This window comes from Haplochromis burtoni, unplaced genomic scaffold (genome assembly GCF_018398535.1).
Source record: "Haplochromis burtoni strain Fernald_Lab_line unplaced genomic scaffold, NCSU_Asbu1 Contig_211, whole genome shotgun sequence".
NCBI lineage: Eukaryota > Metazoa > Chordata > Actinopteri > Cichliformes > Cichlidae > Haplochromis > Haplochromis burtoni.
The window spans coordinates 1054908-1076634 of NW_024582572.1; the positions used below are offsets into that span (position 1 = coordinate 1054908).

At 41.3% G+C, this 21727-nt stretch overlaps 3 protein-coding genes across 6 annotated transcripts in view; 1 reads left to right on the forward strand and 2 right to left on the reverse strand.

Moving 5' to 3' along the window:
- Nucleotides 1–8353, forward strand: part of LOC102309965 (PDZ domain-containing protein 4) — a 52496-nt gene extending 44143 nt beyond the window's left edge. For 2 of the 3 annotated variants that reach the window (XM_005936620.3, XM_042226420.1), the window contains exons 10-18: nucleotides 499–962; nucleotides 1072–1258; nucleotides 2435–2885; nucleotides 3071–3485; nucleotides 3593–3663; nucleotides 3841–4187; nucleotides 5024–5164; nucleotides 5439–5551; nucleotides 6545–8353. In XM_005936620.3, the coding sequence (XP_005936682.1) occupies nucleotides 499–962; nucleotides 1072–1258; nucleotides 2435–2885; nucleotides 3071–3485; nucleotides 3593–3663; nucleotides 3841–4187; nucleotides 5024–5164; nucleotides 5439–5551; nucleotides 6545–6788 (2433 nt within the window). In that variant the 3' untranslated portion in view covers nucleotides 6789–8353. The remainder of the gene's footprint in view (nucleotides 1–498; nucleotides 963–1071; nucleotides 1259–2434; nucleotides 2886–3070; nucleotides 3486–3592; nucleotides 3664–3840; nucleotides 4188–5023; nucleotides 5165–5438; nucleotides 5552–6544) is intronic. The other variant, XM_042226421.1, reaches the window with a different exon arrangement.
- Nucleotides 8354–10173: 1820 nt separating this feature from the next.
- LOC102310686 (CMRF35-like molecule 5) lies at nucleotides 10174–13453 on the reverse strand. 2 transcript variants are annotated; one of them, XM_005936622.3, is made up of 6 exons: nucleotides 13345–13453; nucleotides 12334–12660; nucleotides 12160–12219; nucleotides 11761–11886; nucleotides 11652–11680; nucleotides 10174–10389 (listed from the first exon to the last, which is right to left on the reverse strand). In XM_005936622.3, the coding sequence occupies exons 1-6, from the start codon at nucleotides 13382–13384 to the stop codon at nucleotides 10249–10251; spliced, it is 723 nt and encodes a 240-aa protein (XP_005936684.1). In that variant the 5' UTR covers nucleotides 13385–13453; the 3' UTR covers nucleotides 10174–10248. The 2 variants fall into 2 exon arrangements, with proteins under 2 accessions (XP_005936684.1, XP_042082346.1); XM_042226412.1 differs by having other exon boundaries at nucleotides 12334–12663.
- Nucleotides 13454–17485: 4032 nt separating this feature from the next.
- si:cabz01083838.1 (macrophage mannose receptor 1) lies at nucleotides 17486–21527 on the reverse strand. The gene is made up of 6 exons (XM_005936627.3): nucleotides 21494–21527; nucleotides 20975–21159; nucleotides 19962–20163; nucleotides 19483–19821; nucleotides 19031–19122; nucleotides 17486–18221 (listed from the first exon to the last, which is right to left on the reverse strand). The coding sequence occupies exons 1-6, from the start codon at nucleotides 21525–21527 to the stop codon at nucleotides 18099–18101; spliced, it is 975 nt and encodes a 324-aa protein (XP_005936689.1). The 3' UTR covers nucleotides 17486–18098.
- Between the last annotated feature and the right edge of the window lie 200 nt (nucleotides 21528–21727).

The following is a 21727-nucleotide window of genomic DNA, read 5'->3' on the forward strand; positions in this document are numbered from 1 at the left end:
CACACACACTCAACAAATCAGTACTGTGTGCAGATTTTAACAGACGACAGTACAATGTTGACATTAGTCAAAGTCAAAAAATCAATTTCATAAGGAAACACTGATGCATGAGCTCTCTAATAAGAAATCTGCAGCGTCAATAAAGCACATGAAAGTCACATGAATTCATTTTTCTTGTCAACAACAAACCTGTTACAGCAGCTCCCACAGAATACTCCCATTATAACCCAAGAATGGAGCTGGCAGCACGTTTCTACTCTGTTGTACTGACACTAGTGGGGAAATGTAACTTTTAGCTCTCTGTACTCAGTGATGCGTGACGCTGTGCAGCTCCTGTTAACCCTCAGCTACAGTCTGCACACTGAGCTAACACTCTGTGCTGAAAATCGTTGCCTAACCTGAGAAACTGTTACAAAAGGATTTGTCTCGCTGCAGCATGGCTCTTGACCTCTTTATTTTCATTTTCACCTGGACTGGCTTGTGTGTCTTTGCTTCCAGAATGAAAACCCCATCGATCCAGAGGAGGACATGGAACTGACTCTAGAGGGAGCAGACTTTCCTTCAAACCCACACATTTCATGCTCTCTCAACTCCTCTCATAATACTGGCTACTACCGCCTCCACCAAGGAGGAGAAGGCAGGTCATCCTTTCCTTTAGGAGGAGCAGGGGGAGGCAGAGACGGTGAGGTGGAAGATGAAGAGGATGAAGAAGGAGAGGACGGCGAGCGAGGAGAGAAGGACGACAAAGAGCCACCGGTCCCCCTCCCTCCTCTGCTGAACTTGGCACCTCTGCTGTCCAACAGCCAGGAGCTGGACAGCGGGGTGGGTCGGACAGATGACAGCACCCGCTATGAGGATACATCTGAACATGACCTGCTGGGTGATCAAACCAGTGCCTGTAACACCAACACCACCAACACACCAGGCAGCACCAGGAAGTTCAGACCTGGACCCAGCCCCAGGTACCAGAGAAAGAAAGTTTATTCAAATTATTAGGAAAAAAATGACAAACTCACAAGCTACAATTTGACTTTAAGTGTTTTTCTGCCATGCTCATATTTCTGTACCCAGGCCAAGTCCTAGACCTAGTCCTGGCCTCGGTCCCAGCCCTGGGCATGGTCGAGGAGACGTCACCCCTCCTTTCCTCCACCTGCGCGATCTCCAGCTCAGCTCTGACTCTCTCCCAGGTCTGGACTGGGGAGCTGGAGGAGGAACAGCAGCAGCAGCGTACAGTCCTCACCACCATCACCACCATAAGGTATACTAAGTTCAAATCCTATTAGGTGATCATGTTGTTGACTTATTGTCAATAAATAAAAAGCTCCAAACCTGGTACTATCCACTTTGTCTGAAAACAGTCACATACATCAGCACAACTGTGCAGCCACAGATGGTTTGTCTTACCCTGGAGACCACGATCATTTGTCAGGTGTTTGTAAAATACTTCTGCAGGAAAGAATGGGCTTGAAACTGAGTACCACTGACATGGATCAGAGTACTCTGATGGACTCCTGCACTGTTGGCTTTGGGATTTCTATGGTGCATTATGAAATGAGCAGCATGGAGGTACAGCTGCCTTACAGCAAGGACGTCCTGGGTTCAAATCCAGTCTGTGTGTTGTTTCCAACAGTGCAAAGTCATTTTTGGGTTTAGGTTAACTAGTTTCATTTTAAACTGACTGTATGTGTCAAGAATGTGGGTAAAATGTGAGTGTGAATGGCTGACTACTCTGTGACAGACTGGTAACCTGTCCAGGATGTGCTCTCACTCTATGGTAGCTGGGCCCCAAGTTGTATAAGCGGAAGAAAACAGATTTATAAAAACTGCAGAATAATAAAACGTTTCTTTAAGATGTCCCTAATAATGCAGGCAGATTCTCTGTGGGATGTACTGCATGCTCAGCTGTGACGCTGCACCAGGAAACCCTCAAAGCTGTTATCTGAAGTGGTACTCTTGAGTTGTTTCATAGCAACAAGCCATGGGACCAACACTTCCACTGAAATGGGAATGCAAAAGCAAACACCTACCAGTGCTTGTCAGATATAATGGTACTCTGTTACCAACCATAATGCAGCTATGAAGGGAATTCTATCTGTCATGTCAGAAACATCTGAAGCATTTCTCTGACATTTAAGTTGTGAAGCAGCTGACAAACTACATGTAACACATCTCACCAACATTTCCAGAGATCTGTCATTGGATACACTATTGATTTAGTATTTAAAAACATACTAATAAATGTTTCTGGTAGATTATTTTGCACTGAAAGGACCCAAACCCAGACTTTGTATTTTGGTTATCCTCAGAAAATATGAAATCATTATTCATATTTATCATGAATAAAAAAGCTGATTGTCAGTACATGTATTTGTGGTTACACACCATCATAGTTAATGAGCTCTATCTGATGTTACACCTCATGTCCAACCTGCAGCATTACCACCACCATCACCAGCCTCTGACAATGACCATGATGATGCCGGGCCTGACGGAGGAAGAGTGCCAGCGTTACCAAGAGCTGTTAGAGATCAAATATCAGTATGAGAGACATTTGGAAAGACGCCGGAGAGAGCTGGAAAAGGAAACCACTGAAGCAGAAGTTAAAGGCCGAGAGGAGGGGGACGAGGCAGCAGAGGAAGCTGAAGGCACAGCTTCTGAATCGGTAGTGGACGTGAACAGCAAAGAGATGCCAAGTGAGCACGAGTTGGCGTTGATCGAGGAGGAGCTGCGCCACCTGGAGTTTAAGTGCCGCAACATTCTCCGAGCGCAAAAGATGCAGCAGCTCAGGGAGAGATGTCTGAAAGCCTGGATGATGGAGGAGGAGACGGTGGCAGGTGGAGCGGGCCGACCAGGACCCTCTGAAGGAGGTAACAACCAGCACCAGGGTAGGAAACATATAACATCCGGACGTCTTTAGGAAACATGTGAATTATGACACAGAATTATACTAGGAAAAAAACTGTGATCATGAAGCCATCATTTATGTATCCAGTTTACTTTGGTGTCATTAGACAAAGCAAAGCAGTTTGGATTTTTAACAGTTCATTTATTTCTATTTCTGAACTTATAGATTTGCATAACGAGGATAATGACGATCCTCATCACCACGAGTTGTCAGCCATCAACGAACTCCCGGAGCGCGAGCGATCGGATGACAAAGACAGCACCAGTGCCTACAACACCGGAGGGGAAAGCTGCCGGAGCACGCCATTGGTCAGCACCGAGCAGATCCCGCCTCTTCAGGAGGATGAAGATGAAGGAGGCAGACGCATGACCTCTCCACCTCCGCTCCTCCCCCTCAGTCGCCTCCCCCCTCTAAACTCCCCCCTCACGCCTCAACGTCACAGGAGGGACCGAGACAGAGAGCGGCGTCACTCAAACCTCAGCTGCTCCTTCTCCCCGAGCGCCTACAGGAAGTACGAAACCTCCAATGGAAACTTTGCAAACGGCTCAAGCTCCACCCCCTCTACGCCTTCAAAGTTCAGGTGTTGGTTTTGCTGCAATGAGCGTTCTTTCTATTTTCATATGCATATTGACCTTTGTGATATGTTTTAATAATAGTGGATATTTTGATGTATTTCGCCTTCATCAGGTCTCTGACCAGAGAAACGGGGTCAGCTTCTAGGAGGGGTATGGCTGATGGAGGGCGGAGCTCCAGAGCAGGTATAATCTTTCTCTGTAAGCATATCGGGGTCATTTTAAGAGCCTTTCCACAGGTTTATAATGAAGAAACAAGCATATGAGCTAAAGAACACTTTCCTTTAAACTGATGTTTGTGGGTAACGTCTAAAACTTCATTCTGGTTTTTGATGATCATTTCTATCACTTCTATGACTGCAGGTGGAGCCCCCTACAGGCCTGAAGGTGGAAGTGCAGAGTCGAGCCCCTATTTCACCCGGAGGCAGCACAGACACAGCAAACCGTTAGAACGCTATCAGAGCTGCATGACCCTGCCCTCCGAGGGTCTGGTGGACCCCCTGGACCGAGTGAGAGACAGCGGCAGGGCAGACGGGGAGGAGAGGGGGGTAGCCACAGGCAGCAGTGGACCAGCAAGCCCCAGGAGTGTGAACAGCGCCCCCTGTGGCCTGGAGGACCACCGTGCAGGTGCCTCACGGTTAGGACTGGCCTTACCTCTTGGACTGACTCACTCATCACCAAACGCGTCTCCACAGCGCATGGAGTGGAAGGTAAACGGTGCAATAACACTGAAGGGAAAAGAATAAACTGGTGGAGTAGCTGCAAAATGACCAGTCCAGCATATCAAGGGACTCATCACAGGTTCCTCTCCTACAAGGCTGGACATCATTTGATGTCTGAGAAAACCCTCTGGCCTTAATAACAACTACAAGATTGTTGTTTTTGATTATGATCACCAGGAACGAGATTAATTATTTCCCTGCTGTGTTTTTATTCTTTTTGGTGGTTTCTTTTTTCCCTCTCAGCAGGTGATCAAGCAGGTTGTCAGTGTCTGTTCTCTCTCCATCCTTCTTCTCCTCTATTTTTCTTTTGCTCTCCTTCTGTTAACTCTCTTCCCAACCTCTCCTCCCCCTGTCTTCTCTGTTCTAATTGTAATAAGTCCAAATGAAAACAATAAAAATAAATAATAACAATAATAACAAAGGTCAAATAAAATATGTCAGTCAAGTGGACCAGTATAGCAAAAGCTGTAACGGTCTACTTGATTGCTACAGTGCTGGACGGGACATTCAAAAAAATTTAAAAAAGAAATTAGTTGTTCATCAAAATGATACAGAAGCCTCTGTGGCCCAGTTTAACATGGTTCACTACTGTAAAGCACTGAAAATGATGTCAAGTGATTTACACGATTTTCAGCTAAAGACAACTGGAGCTACGTAATCAATAGAAAATAAACTTTCTACATTCAGCTTAAAGACTCAAGGCTGAAGAAAAGCAAGAGATCCAACAGCAGCATGCAGCAACAGAAACATTTCAAAGAGAGCTGAAACTTCAAATGTCTGGTCTTCCGTTGACATGAGAGGCTAGGTGTTCTTTTCGTGTCCAGGTAAAGATTCGCAGCGATGGGACTCGTTATGTGGCCAAGCGGCCGGTCAGAGATCGTCTGCTGAAGGCCAGAGCCATGAAGATCCGCGAGGAACGCAGCGGCATGACGACAGACGATGACGCTGCCAGTGAAATGAAACAGGTAGAGTGTGCAAACATTAATGACAACATGTCGTTGGACTAAAAGAGCTGAGATTCAAACCAAAAGTATGTCCAGGATGTGCTGTTACTTGTTTTCTGATGAGCAAATCTCGATTCATCGCCACAAACATGCTGTGACATCGTTTTCAACTGTCATTAAATCCTAGTTTACATAAAACAGAAGTACTTTAGCCCTTATATTTTGCTTCTGAGCCCAATAAACATGACAAAGTCTCATTAAACCAGCTTTAAACTGGTTTCTGTCCTCTGCACAGGGTCGATACTGGAGCAAAGAGGAGAGGAAGCAGCAGCTGCTGAGAGCTCGAGAGTACAGAAGAAGAAGAGAGTTCATGATGCAGAGCCGCCTGGACTACATGAGAGGAGACAGGTACGGGGCGAAATCTACAACGACACCCCAGAAGTTCAGTCATTATTACAGATGCAAACATAAAAGGTGCCACATTTATCCTCAGAGTAGGAAGTTCATCACTGTCAGAAGTCTTTTCAACTGTCGTCTGTCGGAAGAAATGATGGTGTTGAAATGACACATTTACTTTTGACTAATGTTTAAAACGTTGTGGTGTGCCATCAGTCAAACAGCCATTGTGGTTTTCTGTAAATACAGACACTAAAACGGTGAATTCTTTGTGGGTCAGTGAGCCATTACAGACCCGAGATCTTTGAGATCACCTGTGAAATCCTGTCAGCACAGACCTTTAAAGGGTCAGAGGTCAGGAGAGAAGAGCGGAAACCTCACATACCTTCAAAGTAAATAACCCGTTACGCAAAATAATTATAGAGACACTGGTGCTGCAAATCAGTGTTTTTAAATCACAGGTCTGACTTCATTGGTCCATCTCACAGTGCTCAACTGATGAGTGACGGCAGATTACAGGAGGACACGTAATGAACACGTTTTCAATACTGAATAATTCATATTGTACTATTACACACATACTGATATTACACTGCAGTGCAGCTTTTTGATTTTATATGTAGCTTTAAATGTTGCGTAACTTTGTTATGCGCTGAAATGTCGTATCTGTGGCTCCGACCCTCCGACGAGTTCCTCAGGATTCCCTTCAAACAGTAACTTCATGTGTGCAGTTGTATGAAAAGAAAGAAGTTTGAGGTGTCTGCATGTTGAGTTTTTTTTTACATTTCATTTTAACAGCTTGAAATATTTGAAGCAACTGTTTATGTCCACCAGGGGGCAGAATACATCCTACTGGTGAGAGCCACAGGACTCAATCGTGCAGTACACAAGTGGCTTAAAAAAGTGTTTACACAAAAACAAAATAGAGAAAAAGAAGGAAAATGACACATTTACTTCATTACGTGAAGTTCGTGAAAGCACTGATCACAGTCTTTTTATTTTCAGGGATCTTTTGTCATCAACAGGGTGCGCTGAAGAGCCCCATTTATCCCAGAGCCTCCAGTTTAATGTGCAGCATAACTCCCCCAGCAGCAACATCCTGCAGCTGAGCCAGAAGAAAATCACAAAGAGGAGGAATCGTCGCATTCTCGACAACTGGATCACCATCCAGGAGCTGCTGGCTCACGGCTCGAGGTCACCGGATGGAAAGAAAATTTACAACCCTCTGCTGTCTGTCACTACTGTGTGACCTCAACAAGGAGACCATGGAAACACACAGTGTGGACCTAGAAGCTCAACGCTCTTTCTTTGTGGAGCTAAAAACATGAACACACCAGAAAGAGAGAAACTTAAAGAATTATAAACAAAGGTGGATAAGAAGAGAAGAGACTTAAAACAGAAGCATTTGGTCTCACAGGAGGAATCCTCCGAGCATGAAAAGGAAAGAACGGAGATGAGTGCAAACAGAGAATGAAGCTAACAATCCTCTTCACTTTCTGACGTCACTTCAAACTCATTAGAGATACACGTGAGGACGCATGAGCCTCGAAAGGAAACAGAAACGTCCTGTTCTGGCCTCGGCTGTGACAGTCTGAAAAAAAGCACAGGTTTGATCTCCTGGTCCTTCCCCAGGTGCACAGTCACATCGCTGTTAATTACAAATTTTTCTGTGAATAGCAAAGTCGTGCTCATGCTAAGACTTTTCCATCAAGAAAAAATGACTATAAGTGTAATTTTAAGAGAAAAAAAGGCCAGAAGAATGGACGTTTATGGAGGATTGAAACTGAAAACTTCACAAATAAAGGAAGGAAAACATGAACGTTTCCTTTCACATTCATTATTTCTTTCTGTCCGTGTTGCTACTGAACATGAAGCAGATTCTAGGTTGGACCCCCTGTCAGCTGCGTGGGGTCCTCATGTTTGCTGTGTCTGTCCTCCACACTGGTCGCAGGTGTGAGAGCTCTCTGTGATAAACTGGCAGCCAGTTCAGGGTGGACGCTGCTTCTGACCCCGTGGACCCTCGAATAGGAACAATATTCCTGCCACCATCAATTGGATGAGCAACATTTATCCCTGTATGATATATGACATGCCTACTTATCTATCCAAACGTATTGTTGTTCATTCAAAACAAATCAGTTTGGAAAGAAATAGGAGTGAAAATTCCAAAACTTTATACATAAAAAATAAATAAAGTCATTCATTTAAAAACAAACTATATGAATGAAATGATTACAAAATGATAAAAAACAAACGCTAAAAACTAAAAATTCATGGATCTGAAAGGTTTTGGTCCTTCATGAACTCCTCGGCGCCACGAGTGAAGCAGCGACAACACCGGCAGGAAGGAAGTGACATCACTGTTTAAGGACAATACATGTTTACTCAAACATTTACTGATACTGAGTAAAATATGATTACAGTACTACTACTAGCTGCTGTGTGATCTGTGCTGTCACGGTTACGTTACACAACACCCGTCTTCTGATCATCATTTGTAAATCGCTTTCTCAGAAAACCTTTTAAAGTTCTAACTTTTGTAAACAGTTTATTCATGTTGACGGTTGATATATGTTAAATGTTGAGTCTCATATTGTTGTTCAAATTTTATAAATTTTATAGATTGTGTTGTTTATCCTGCAGGAGCGAGCTGCAGGTCCGTCGTTGTGCTGGACGCTGTGCAGGTGTTCAACAGAGAATGCATGAAAATGATGTACTGGACTATTATTGGATGTCGTTCTTAAAGTGCTGTAAAGTACATTTTTAGCAGTGAAAGGTGTGAAAGTGTTAAAATAAAATAAAAAGGCAGATGAGAAATAAAACGTGTTTCCTGCTTTCTTTGATATATTTGGACATCTGTTTGTTTTAATTTATCAGCTGACAGAAATGTATTTACTTTAGTAATGAATCTTAAAGAAATAATGCTGCTAAGATTAAGGAAAAAACAGGTAAAAGAGTTTTGCTGACATGTTTGAATTTCTTTTAGTTTCCACCAAGAAGTTAAAGTCTTTGTCACTTTGTCACTGCAGTGTGGTTGTGTAGTAAGAGTCTGCAGCTCCGCATCAGTGTGCTCAGTAATTCATACTGTCTGTGGATATATTACGAAAAATGTTGATCAGCAGGCCGAGTGATGCTCATTTTGGATCTTTTGGGTCCCATCAGAGGTAATAATGCCCATTTAGGGAACAGCTCTTTGTGTTTGACGCGTCCACAGTCAGATCGTCTCTCTTGTGAAACAAAAGCAGGAAGATAGAAGTCAGTGACATCATCAAGATGTGACTAAAAAGACTAGCCTAGCTTTAGCTGCTTTGCCTTTATTGCTTCCTAATTAACACCATGTTCTGTGTGACTGTTAGGAGCCTCAGTTACAGTTAAATATAAATCAAACATACATCTATGAGACACCACGATGAAAGAGACACAAAACAACTCCAGTTTGTTCCACTTTTTATTCTCTGCGGTTGTTTTTGTTAAATTGTTAATGACCCTTTGGGTCTCTGTACCCAGTTGTTCTGGTCCGTTTTCCAGATATGATAATAAAGGATCACAGTCAGCTTTGTGCTTCTATCAAAGGACCTGAATGTGTGCAGGAAGTGAAGAAAATCATATTCTGTCGAACCAAGCGAACACGTTCACAGTGTGGACGTCACACGTCACATCCATCACAATAAAACCTGAAATCCACATTTTGTAGAAGCTGTAAATATTATAAATGCTGTAAAATTCATAACAAAGTAAAGGATGTAGTTTTAGAGCGTGTATAATAGACGCACACCAAATGCTGAACAAGTCAGGAGGAAATTATTGGTCAACAGTGACACCTGCTGGGTGGATGTGGAAGCACTTTTCACATGTTTGAGCTGAGGTGGGTGTTAGAGTTAGTGACGCCCCAAGAGACACTAATACCACATTAAATACTCTAGAAAAAGCATTGAGCTTAATATTCAATTAAATGCAATTTCACTTTAAAGCTTTTTTACATTTTAGCATTGATATTTGATATTTTTCAATCATTTTTCATCTTACACGTTTACACCGTCGTAGACAAGAGCGTGTTAGTCTTTGAGGACAGTGCGCTCCTTCCTGCTTGTATATGAGTCACTTGCTGATTTGTTTTGTCTGAATTTTGTTCAGAATCAGTTTGTTTCTGTCAATGAAATTAGATTTTAAATCAACAGTTTTTATTATACAGGGTAATGAATGACAGCATGTGAAGCCTTATCAAGGTGACTTAAGACTAAAATAATAAAATCAAATAAAAATGAACATAATACTACTAAAAATATCAAAACATGAAACAAAGCTTAGAATCTGGACAAAGTAGTAAAATAAAAATAAACATAGTAAACGTAGAAAAATCACAGTAAGAGAAAACAGTAAGAGAAGGAACGATTTCAGTGTGAGGTAAGAGTCGCATTTCACAGACGGTACACACACCAGTGTGTTTGTTACAGGAGGCCAATCACAAACTCACTATTACTTCATAATGTGCCAACAGGTGCGCTGAAGCTCACGAGGGTGTTGGATCATTTCTGTGGACCAAGTTGTATTTAGGAATATCGCTTCCTCATGTGTCCCAAACACAAACTCAGGTTGACGCCCATGACCTCCACGTAGCTTCTATTTATTTATTCATTTTTATAAGACGTGTGATCATACACGTGGGTATAAAACTTTATAAAACATCCGTTTTTCACCGATAATTGTAATCACTCTTGAATCCCCTTGTGAATCGTGTGAGTGTGTAACAGTGTTGAGTAGGTTGTGTCCTGGTCACTCCTGATTGGATCGAGGCTCTCGTAGATGGCGTCTTCACGTGTGTGAAAAACGGAGTTTTCATGAGGTTCAATCTGAAAATAGAAACAACAGTTTTAAAAGTTTGTTGGGTGAGAATGTTTCCACTGAAATGAAACTTAAACAGACTTTTGTTAGGGTTCCTGGGTCGGTGACCCAGTGTTTTGTGTTTTTGGTTATTTGATTTTGTTATTTCATTATTTTCTAGCTTTGCTTTACGGGTTTTTCTTAAGTTAAGGTCCTCTGGGTGGGGTTTGGTTAGAGTTTTAGTGTTTTGGTTTTCTGTCTGTGTTCCTTTGTTGCTGTCTTCCCTGTCTGCTGTATTTCCACGTCCAGTCAGTGCCTGTCTGCCCTGGTCCCACGTCTCTGTTCCCTTTGTTTTAGTGCTTGCCTGTGAGTCTGTTTATGTTTCCTGTTTTACTTTGAAAGTCCATGTCTGATGTTAATGTGTCTGGTTTTGCTTCCCCCTTGTCTCGTTAGGCCTGATTTGCCCCAGCTGTGTTTCCCTCCTGTTATTCATTCCCTGATTGCTCCCTCTGTGTATTTGAGCCCTGTGTTTCTCTGTGTCCATGTCGTGATCTACTGTTTATTTTGCTGTGTGTTTTGCCAGTCCACCGGTGTAAGTTTATTTTGAGTTTTTCCCAGTTATGTTATGTTTGCGTTCAGCATTAAAGCTGTTTTGGTTTAAGTTTGTCTCTGGAGTCTGCATCTTGGGTCCTATCCCTGTCCGCACACAGCCGTCACCTAACAACTTTAAGTTTCCTTTAACTCCGCCCAGCTCTTCAAATAATCCTGCTTGTGTTGCCATCTAGTGGTGACAACTATGTGTGAGTTACACGGGCGTGGCATCCCTCTGAGATATGATGCGTGGGCAGCACGGTGAGCTGCCAGCTCGGCTTTTCTCTTTGTTCTGTTGCTTTCATGGTGAAACTACCCTTTGCTGTGGTTCTGTTTACTCTGCATTTCATGCAACAGATACATTCACATATGCTTAGAGCTGAGGATGTCATTTCTAATAAACCCCTCTTTGATTCTGCTTTGGGGTAATCTGAATACATTTCTGCATAGATGGAGATACAAATAAATGAAATTCTCACACTCTCTGAGGTTCAGACAGATTTCTTTTAGGTTTGGATGCATTTTATTCCAAGTATCTAAAACAATCTGTGTTACTGCACTGAGCCTGTCAGCTGATGGTTGGAGGGATTTGCTTTCCTGACTTTCCTGCTGGGTTTAGACAGTGATTAGGTTCAAGAAAAAAAAATAGTGCACATTGTCAACAATGACAGTAAAAACAATAAATAAAAATAAACAGTACCTTTGTGTTTCTGTAATCAAGGGTTACTCCTGTGAAACGGAGACAAACAACAGTCTTGATTTGAATTCATAGTAAAGAAATGATAAACATGCAGTTGGAGAACACTCACCATCAACCTTCCTCTGTGTCTTCTTCTTGCAGCGCAGGAACAGAACGGCTGCCAACACCAAAACGACCACAGGAACACATACAACCAGAGGCAGGAAGTGCTCTGAGCGTGTGTCAGAGACCGAGGCTGAGGAAAAGGAGAAGGGATGTGACGAGCCACCAATCAGAAGAAAGATGGCATTAATGGAGAAAGAGCTATAAGACCCCGCTGTTAGAAACAGACTAGGTCCATTTTGAAATGTATTAAGTTTTATTAACTGATTGTGAATTTTGAGTTTGTCATGCAGTCACTTGCTGAACATATCTGCATTTTCTTGGGATTTTTATGCTTTTCAGCACAAAATGTTGTTTTTGAGGAATCACACAGTTTAATCTCTGCACCTTTAAACTCACGTCTTACCTTCGCTGCCTTGAGACAGAGTGGTCGAAGGTGTGGAGCTGGGTGAGCTGGTAGTTGGAGCTGTGAACAACAGTGAAACGTCGTCTGTTAAACGGAGGTGAACTTTTCATTTTTCAAATATCCCAAAACAAGTCAATTTCTGGTAAATGTTAATAATAATCTAATAAAACTCACCAGCTTTAACAATGAGTTTAACCTCCTGTTCTGAATTCCCAAAGAACATGCTCATACCACACTTGTAACGCCCAGCGTCAGACATGCTCAGTGGCTTGATGGTCACAAACAGGACAGGAGAATGCACTGTACCTTCATATTCAATGCTATATTTGCCTTTTTGTGCTTTTTCCTCAGATGTTTCAATAAGAACATTGTCTGGATTGCAATTTTCCTTACAGAAGAACTTCCTGTTTCCAGAGAAAGAAAAGTGGCATCGCACTGTGATGCCTTGTCCTTCAGTTCCTGTTACTGATATAACCTGTGCACTGATGAGCCCACACAACTCTGCTGGGAAGAGAAGAAGCATACTCAAGACACGTAACCTAGTAGTGAAACGTGTGACGATAGCAGAAGCAACAGTGAGCAACGTTCAGCCTTTCACAGTTACTGCTGTCGGATTAGTTAATTTTATTAGTCCTAAAATACATAAAGCTTGATAAGGTCTCTGAGACAAGTTTAGATTGTTTGTAGTTTGTCTTTAGTTCAGTGCAGAGTGCTGGCTGTGTGGTGAGAGAGCTGTAAAACAAGGTCAATTGTGTCATTTCCTTATTCTATAAACAGACACCTGCAAACAGCAGACGCACGTCTCGTACCGGCCAGCTCGCTGTAACAAACTTATGTAGCAAGCAAACAAAAGAATCTTTCATTATGTGCTTCTTTTCAATTTTCTGAAGGTGCGAAAGATTTCTGGAGCCGGAGCGTGCACAGGCGACACCTCGGTGCTGATAGCAGTAACTCGCATCACTACACGCACAGAGGGAGCGGTCCTCACTTTGTTTTTACTCTATTTTAAAGCTTTTGAACTTTACTACTTTAAAAGTTACAAACAAATTTAAAGCAACTGTGAATCTTGATCTCATATGGAACAGAGACTGGACTAAAGTAAAAGAAAGAATAAAAACAAGTGTCTCACCAATCAAATGTGGCCTTGTGCCTAAAACAAGCCCCTTAAAGAATTAAAGATCTCACCATATGTGACGCAGCAGAGCAGAAGAGGCTGGATATTCATTGTTCTGGAGAAAAGTCATCAAACTGACACAGAGCGCTCTGAGCTGTCTTGTCACCTTGCTTGCTTTGCCGTGTTTGATCAGTCAGGAAGTTCTGATTTTGAAAGCTGATACGTCCTTCCTCTTTTCTCCCTTCTTCTGTGTAGCTGTCCTTACAAGATAAATGACGCAACCAATCTCAAAGTTTTGAGATAAATGCTTCTTTATCATTTTATTAATAGTTTCTCTTCCTGTATGTCTTGAACATAGATGAGGATGTGGCTTTGTATTTTTCTTTTAGTTCTCTGTCTTGACCATTATCTAGAGCCGCTGCATCCACTATAAATGTTCAGCTCTGAATGAGACGTTCACCGAACCTTCAGTTTATGTTTCCATTTGTTTCTCCAGGAAACAAATAAGAAATCAGACTTTACATCGACTTTTAAATTAAGTGACGTGTGAATATTTGCAGTAATACTGTAATACGTAAAGCTGGTTCAGTGACCCAAACTTACATCACACTGTAGGAACAATGGTGGCGTGTTTGTGCTGACAGGAAATGGTTGTTTTTTGGACAGTATGAAGATTTAATCATCTACCACGCATGCACACACACATACGCACGCACAGCACACACACACACACACACACTCACACACAGACACAACACACACACACACACACACACACACACACACACACACACACACGCATGCACACACACAAACAAACACTCGCACAAACAGATGCACACGCACACCCCCCCCACCCCATGGTGTCAATCAATCACAGTTAATGGTACATCTTGTACATCTTTAATGGCTATAAACAGACATAGAACTTCTCTTTTCTATAACACCTTCCATACAAGGTAATAAACTTCAAGCCCTCAGGGTCTCTGGGGCTAATTATTGACTCTGGTCATCTGTTGCCAAGTAGAGTAAAATATAGTGAGACACCAAATGAGTTAAGGCCTCAGGCCTGACACATTCCTAGATTATATGATGTATTGTAAGCATGCATTGCAGTTATCCTTCTATGTTCTAGTTTCCCTCAGCATGGATCACCTGGACAGTCACGCCAGTGAAGCTTAAGACCCTTAATGAACCGAACATCAACTCAAAATAAGCACAGATATGCAATGTGTATAAAATACTTCTAACCGTACTTGTAATAAAGGTTAACATAATGGAATTAACAACTGTAATGCAGTATCAATACTGTGAGAAATATTATTACATGAAATAATGCTGTAAAGAATGTTATTAATGCAGTTATAATGATGCAGATTATATGGCAGCAATATAAGAATTTCTGTATCTCCACACACAGACACACAACACACACACACACACACAGACACACACAGCACACACACACGCACAGACACACACACACACACACACACACACACACACACACACACACACACACACACACACACACACACACACACAGAGAAAACACCCATAAAATAAAAAAATTAGGGCCAAGTGAAAGAGGAAGTAAACATCAGGTTTCAACATGTGTTTGACGTTTTCTCCAACAAGATCAAATTCAAAAGAATTTAATCATGAGTATAATCATAATAACATAAATGTATAAATTGTTTTTGTTTGTTTCCGTACACCCATGTAGCATTTTGCAACCTACCACACATTATGCTTGATTTATTAAAATGTTCAGTGATCATAGAGGCAGCATTACCTAAACAACAATATGTATTGACCTGGATCAGGATCAGTTCTATAAGTGGTTTTGGTCTTTCCTCCTCCACCACGGAGGCCGTGGAGACTGTCAGAAAACGACTACAAGAAGACAGCTCCTTGGACGACAGGACCAACTTCACACCCGATCAGATCTGCACACTGTTAGACCTTTATTAACTTTCACAGCTTAAAGTCCACCTGACAGCGACACAGAGTCACAGTTTCACTCCAGGATTCTCCAAACCTGCATCCGATTGTTCAGACTCCTCCTTACCTCTGTGTGTGTGTGTGTGTGTGTGTGTGTGTGTGTGTGTGTGTGTGCGTGTGTGTGTGTGTGTGTGTGTGTGCATAAGTTCATGACCCCATCACTAAACAGTTTCACTATGAGTTTTTTGTGTCATTCACTAGTTTCGGTTCTTATTCTTAGTCCCTGTGTCAGAGTTAAAGAGAGTTTGACCTCAGTCATCCTGCAGTGACGCTCTGTAACCCTGCTGCTGAAGCAGAAGTAGTGTTCATTCAGTCAGTGTCCACAATCCAATGAAAACCATAGATCAAGCGATTTCCCCGTTTGCACATATGAATGTACCTGCTTGTATTAGTAGAAACGGTGGTGACAAAAAATGAAACTTGTGTAACTACAAGCCTACTCTGGCCTGTCCAAGATGGAAAAGAAATGCCTTAAACAGGTATGATGCTGTGTAATTCAGTGACATCGTTGCCCTCATGCAAAATTAGAATGCAAAATATTTTCCTTGCAGGAAGTGGATGGAAGTCAAATAAAAACACGTCATGCATGTTTGACTGATTACTGTTCAACATCTTGAACACAAAATTTGCATCACAGGGGCATCAAAAGTATGTAAAACTGTGTCCTCAGATTCCCAGAACACGGGATGAAAGCAACTTTAACACTTTGACTGGAAAAACTGAAGAAATGTGCATAAACACTAAATAGATATCCTTAGAATACATTTATTCTGAGTGTATTTTGACTTTATTTTGTTTAGGTTGAAGATTTTCTTTTATTGTGTTTTTATTTTTTGCTCGTTTATATTCTTAGATGTCTCGTCACCTTTTGCAAATAACTGAGATGCTCAAAACTACAAAAGTCAACTGGAACAACTGCATTAGGCCAGATCTTAGGGATATTGACACTGATGCTAAAATCCTCAAAGATCTTTTTGAGGAAGAAAATCTCCCTGAAGTCTCACTACAAGCTAAAAGGCCAGAAGAGACAGCTGCTGCAAGTCGTGCAATACTAGGAATGGAGGAATGCAAAGCTAACACATTTGTTTGATAAGCTTAAAGAGTTTCCTTCCTGTTTTATGACAAAAATGAAAACTGGTATCAAAGGTCATCTATTGTGAAATAGAATAGAAAGGACTACTGTGAATGAGCCGCTCTTAGGAGCTCAGTGAATTCCATCATAGGATGCCACCAGTCGTGAAATTTCCTCGCTACTAAATTTTCAACAGTCAGTTGTTGGTGGTATTATAACACAGTGGTGGTGCCAAACTTCAGAGCCTTCAGATTAGTGAGAACGATGTGTAGAGAGCTTCATGAAATTGGTTTCCATGGTGGAGCAGCTGCAACCAAGCTTTACTTCACCAAACCCGGTTTAAAGCGTCTGATGCAAAGATGTAAAGCATGCCACCACTGCCCAGGGTTAAAGTCTTCTCTGGGTCAAGGGGCTGGCTTTACATTTCTGCAAGAGTCCCTAAAACAAAGTTCCACAGAAACTTCCAGTGCTACTTACTGATGGAAATCCTTATTTCCAGGAAGCAGCAAAGAAGCTGCAAAATACTGCAAAAAATATGTAATGTTTTATAACAGCTGAAGAAGGCAAAGTAATAGTTTACATCAGAACACACACCAACACACACCATGATCAACCTGAGTGAACAGAGGCAGATGAGACTTTTGCCTCTTTTCTGGGTTTGTACTTCCTCCATCAAACTGCATCAATGCAAGGATGTTTCTATTGCCTGAACTGCTTTCTAAGAAGTTAGAAGACAAGAGAAAAGAACAAGAATCGTGGATGATCAAACTGTCTTTGTGTTCCCCTGCTTTGGTTTTTGACCTTCTTCCACTGTCTGTTGTGAATGAAGCTCAAAGTTAGTCGTCTAAGGAGCTTGGAAAGAAAAGCGTCTGGACTTCTTTAAGTTGCTTGAAGACGTTTCACCTCTCATCCGAGGAGCTTCTTCAGTTCTAGGGTCCAATGGTGGAGAGACCCAGATTTAAGCCCGTGGGAGTGGGAGGGACACTGGACCTCCTAATGATCCTCCTTAGACTACGATGACCTGGATGACTGAGAACCTTCACAGACATGGTAAGTTTTGCCTTTATTTTTTGTGTCATCCTTTTTAAACCACAGCCAATGCAAATGAATAACAAGCTACACAAAAACACTGGATCACTTCTTTATTATCTCCTCAAACAGTTGTATAAGCATCAATATTCTCACACATAATCTTTATTTAAAAGTTGAGTAAAGCATAAAACAGAAATGCAGCTGATTCAGTCTGATTCAAAGAGCATCTAATGTTTGCACAGACAGGCCGTTTCCATTGCTTAATCACTTCTGCTCACTTTGTTGCAACAATCAGTCACGACTTTAAAATAAAGACTTTGGTTATTTGAAAAGATACGTAAAGTTGAATATTCGAAATCAATAACTCAAGCAAAAAGAAAACAGCAAAAGAAAAAAATACATTAAATGATGACCTACCACCACATTTTCATCAAAGCGGTCTGAGCTGACAGATGCTGCAAAAAATATTATAATTACAGAGCGTCCTATCCCCAAATCCCCAACAAACCTGCTGTAGCTTCAAGTCCAAGTGTTAAAAGGTATGACTAACATCTGAAACTAGGTAAAGCCTTACTCAGTGACAGTAATCACAACAATCTTTATAGTTTTCTATTCATAAAGTTCTCTGAAATAAGATTTGTATGATTTGCTTTATTTGAGTTTTTCACACAAAGTACAGAATAATATGATAACATTTCACAATAGAGCCTGAAACTTTCAGACGATGCTCTTCTTCTTCGTTTCCTCGTCATCCTTTTGGAAGACCGATCCATCGGACTGCTTCCTCCAGCTCAGTTTGATGTCTCCCTGTACTCCCTGCTCCTTCAGCTTCTGTTTGATCTGAGACACACAAAAAAGTACTTTCTTGAATAACACTCACTCAGTCCATCACTCAGTCTTTCATGGTCAGCTTAATCCTATAGCTCATGCTTAGTTTTTAATGAAAAACGACCAACATTGTCATTTGACTTCGGCAGTCCAGTGTTATGAAATCCAGAGGAAAAGTAGTTTAATAAAGTTCAAGAGATTAGAGGTGAAAGATATAAAACATGACCTAAAGTTTCATCACATTAAAAAAATCCCTTATTTCTGCTTTTTGTTGTGGCTTTCAGACTCTGGTTCCTATTTTTAGATCGCTCTGTGAAAGTGTTGTACTGACCAATTTTCATAACTGGGACTACAACAAACTACAAACCAGAGACCAAACAGGATCATGGTCCTGACCCGAGGCATCACCTTTTGGCTTGAACACTGTGGACTGTTGATTTTCACAGTACTCGAAGGATTACTCACCACAGCTTCATCTGCCAGGATGAAACAGACTGAGACTCATGGCTCTTACATATAGTCTAACTGAGAACTCAAAACCTGACTCAGCCTAAGGTACATGAGCTGAAGGAGCCAAGGACGGAACCAGGGTCCTTCCTTAGAATTAGATTAGATTCAAATGCAGGAATCATCACATTGCTTTAAGCTTATATTCAGAAAAGTATATTGTTACAGTTTTGTGTTGACGCAGATACAGTTGGTTAGCATTAGTATGTGTCTGTACACATCACCAGTACAGACCTGTGTTAGACTCAGTGAGATCTTGGACAGACTCTTTGTTGTTTATTAATAAGTACACCTTAAAATGAGTCATGACTTGCCTGGTTCAGCATGGCTTCCATCACATCAGGGTGGGTCAGATCAGGACTGGAGTTTATCAGATTCACTCTCACCACTTGCTTGTAAACAGGCGCTTTGCAATAACCAAGAAGAAAAATAGTTACATAGTTACTGCTGCATAAGAAACAGGAACAACTGCTTACAATGAAACAAATCTGAGTGCAATTTCTGCAATGCAGGAAATGTCAAATAACGTATGACCCAAGAGTCTGTGTACAACAATGGTAGAGCTTCCCTTTACAGAACGGGGCACAAAGCAAACCATTATGATTATCTGCTCATTGATTGGGTTAACAGAACTTTTAATTGTGTCAGATTACTAATCATGTCATACATCTTAAGCTAAAAACGTCTTTGTTTATATGAATGCGTTTTGTAAATTGTGGCTGACAGCAGCAGGATCAGAGGCCAGACTTTCTGAAACATGGCTTACCAATGTAGCAAACAAATTCTTTCATGGAGTCACAGGTCCAGTCCTCCCATTTTGCATTTAGTAAAAAGTTTGCTGCCACACAAGACTCGTGTCCCATCAGATTGTTAGGTTCAATAACTGTCCAATATCTTAATGAGGAGTTACTTCCATTTGTCCACTTCCAGGAATCTCTGAAAAGGCCGATCCACACCTTCACCCCTGCAGGTACCACCTCATCTATCTTCTGGTTCTCTGTCATGTTCCTCACACTGGCCAGGTCTGTGTAACGAAGTCTGCAGTAGCTCTGGGCCTCCGTCCACGTCATGAGATTGTCAATGTAGACAAATGTCATAGTCGACCCTGAAAACAGACCATACTCGAGTGCTGTGTACAACCGTAAATGCATTTTTAAGTGTGAAGAGTCAGGCCGTTGTTGAAACGTCAATAAAAGTTCGGCAACAAAAATTAAAACTATGAGCTGCTTTGTTGAAAATCCTCACCTCTGTTATCAGAGCAGACGAATCTGTAGAAACTCTCACAAGGATAATCAAACCACAGTCCATCAAGCATCAGTACGCAGAATTCTTTACTCATTACGTTGTCTGGTTGCCAAGGTGACCAGTTTCTGAACTCAGCCTCACTGGTTTCTGACATTGACCACCTCCAGCCATTGATGTCATCATACAGCCCGATCCAGGCTCGCTGAAAGCACCCGCATGTTTGTTTCATTAGATATAATATCTATGAGTTAGGCTGTCAGATTGTCAGTAAGAAACTCGGTCTCAGGGCAGAACATCTCATTTTGGTATTTCATTACAAAATTGTGTAACTGAGTTTTTAAAAATTACTGAGCTTTTATCAGATTCACTAAAATAATTATTTGCTTGTAAATTTTAAATTCTTTGATGTGTACAAGCAAAAAAGATTTAAGCAGACGGATCCTAACCCTAACCCTGGATGGGATGCTACTGACCTAGCGGTTGTCAGCTATGTCTCCCTGCTTCTCTCCACAGCTGCCTGCTTCCACCTGAGTCTGGTCACCTTTGTCTGACCCACTCTCTCACACGTTCACTTATTATTCTGATTTTATCTGACTACACTTCGTGATATATTTATCTTTCAATCACATTTATCAGGCATTAACATTGTTTTTTATGGAGTCAGAATTAAGTCTTCAGCAGTTCTGGGTATAAGTGGTCACAACCTTTTTTTCCTTTTTACACCACACGTCCCAAATTCATTAGTTGATAAATAATAATTTTTTAGTAAACATCATGGAGTATGAGATGGTGGGGTTTTATTTTAGCAGATTTATTTTACACAATTCTTAAAACAGCAGTGAATCTAGTGTCAATGACTGCAGACGGAGAGGATGTTACATGTAAAACATAACCACACTGAAACAGAAAGCAGTGAAAATCTACTGAAATAATAAAAAAATCAATATAGTTCAGTATGTTTAAAGTTAAATAATTAGTTGGCAAGTTTCCGGAAGAAAAAAAATTGAGTTTACGTAGGCGTTCTCCATGATGCTCATTTTGCTCACGTCCACCATGTCGTTCAGCGTCTGCACATCCTGCATGTCGTCTACAGCAGCCAGGTCTGTGTATTTGTCCCTGCAGTAACTCAGCGCTTCAGTCCAGTTCTTCAGCTCATAAACAAACTGGTAGTAATGTTTGGAGGTGACGGCACAGAGCCCTGTAAAAACAGCATATAAGCAAGTATTTGGATTAAATGTGGTCTTAACATTTTAGCTTCACTGTTACATTACATTTCTCATGTGGCTTTATTATCATTTCAGCCGTGTGCAGTGGTACAGTACACAGTGAAACGAGACAACGTTCCTCCAAGACAATCACAGTCAACACAGGACCACATAAAGTGCAAAAAACAGTGCAACACCAGACAGAACACAACGATACAGACACAAGATGGTGTAACAATGACAGTGGGTTATGCAAAAAGTAAGTATAATAATAATAATGTAAAAATATTACATTTAATAGAAAATTAGAAGAATCAGACAACTTGCCTGTTGCGGCTATGATGAACAGAACTTTCTCCATCCCTGGATGTTTCGTGCTTTGTCCTTTAGTCTGTTGATATTCAGCAGCTGAAATGACTTTTTTATCTTTGTCTCCATGCAAAATGAATATGCAAGGTATTTCCAAGAGGACTATGAATACATGAAAGCTATGAATGTATGAGTGTGTGCAGAGGTCAATTCAAAACAAGTCAAATCATTTTCATTTACATTCATTATTTT

Excerpts from the sequence above, each read along its gene's own strand:
- LOC102310686 (XM_042226412.1), bottom strand. The coding sequence starts at position 13,384 with ATGAATATCCAGCCTCTTCTGCTCTGCTGCGTCACATATG. Across the intron at positions 12,664-13,344 it reads GCTCTGCTGCGTCACATATG|CAGAGTTGTGTGGGCTCATC; the intron begins GTGAGATCTTTA and ends TTCTCTTCCCAG. Across the intron at positions 12,220-12,333 it reads TAAACTCATTGTTAAAGCTG|CTCCAACTACCAGCTCACCC; the intron begins GTGAGTTTTATT and ends TGTTGTTCACAG.
- si:cabz01083838.1 (XM_005936627.3), bottom strand. The coding sequence starts at position 21,527 with ATGGAGAAAGTTCTGTTCATCATAGCCGCAACAG. Across the intron at positions 19,822-19,961 it reads CGTCTGCTCTGATAACAGAG|GGTCGACTATGACATTTGTC; the intron begins GTGAGGATTTTC and ends GTCTGTTTTCAG. Across the intron at positions 19,123-19,482 it reads AGAATTTGTTTGCTACATTG|CGCCTGTTTACAAGCAAGTG; the intron begins GTAAGCCATGTT and ends GTTATTGCAAAG.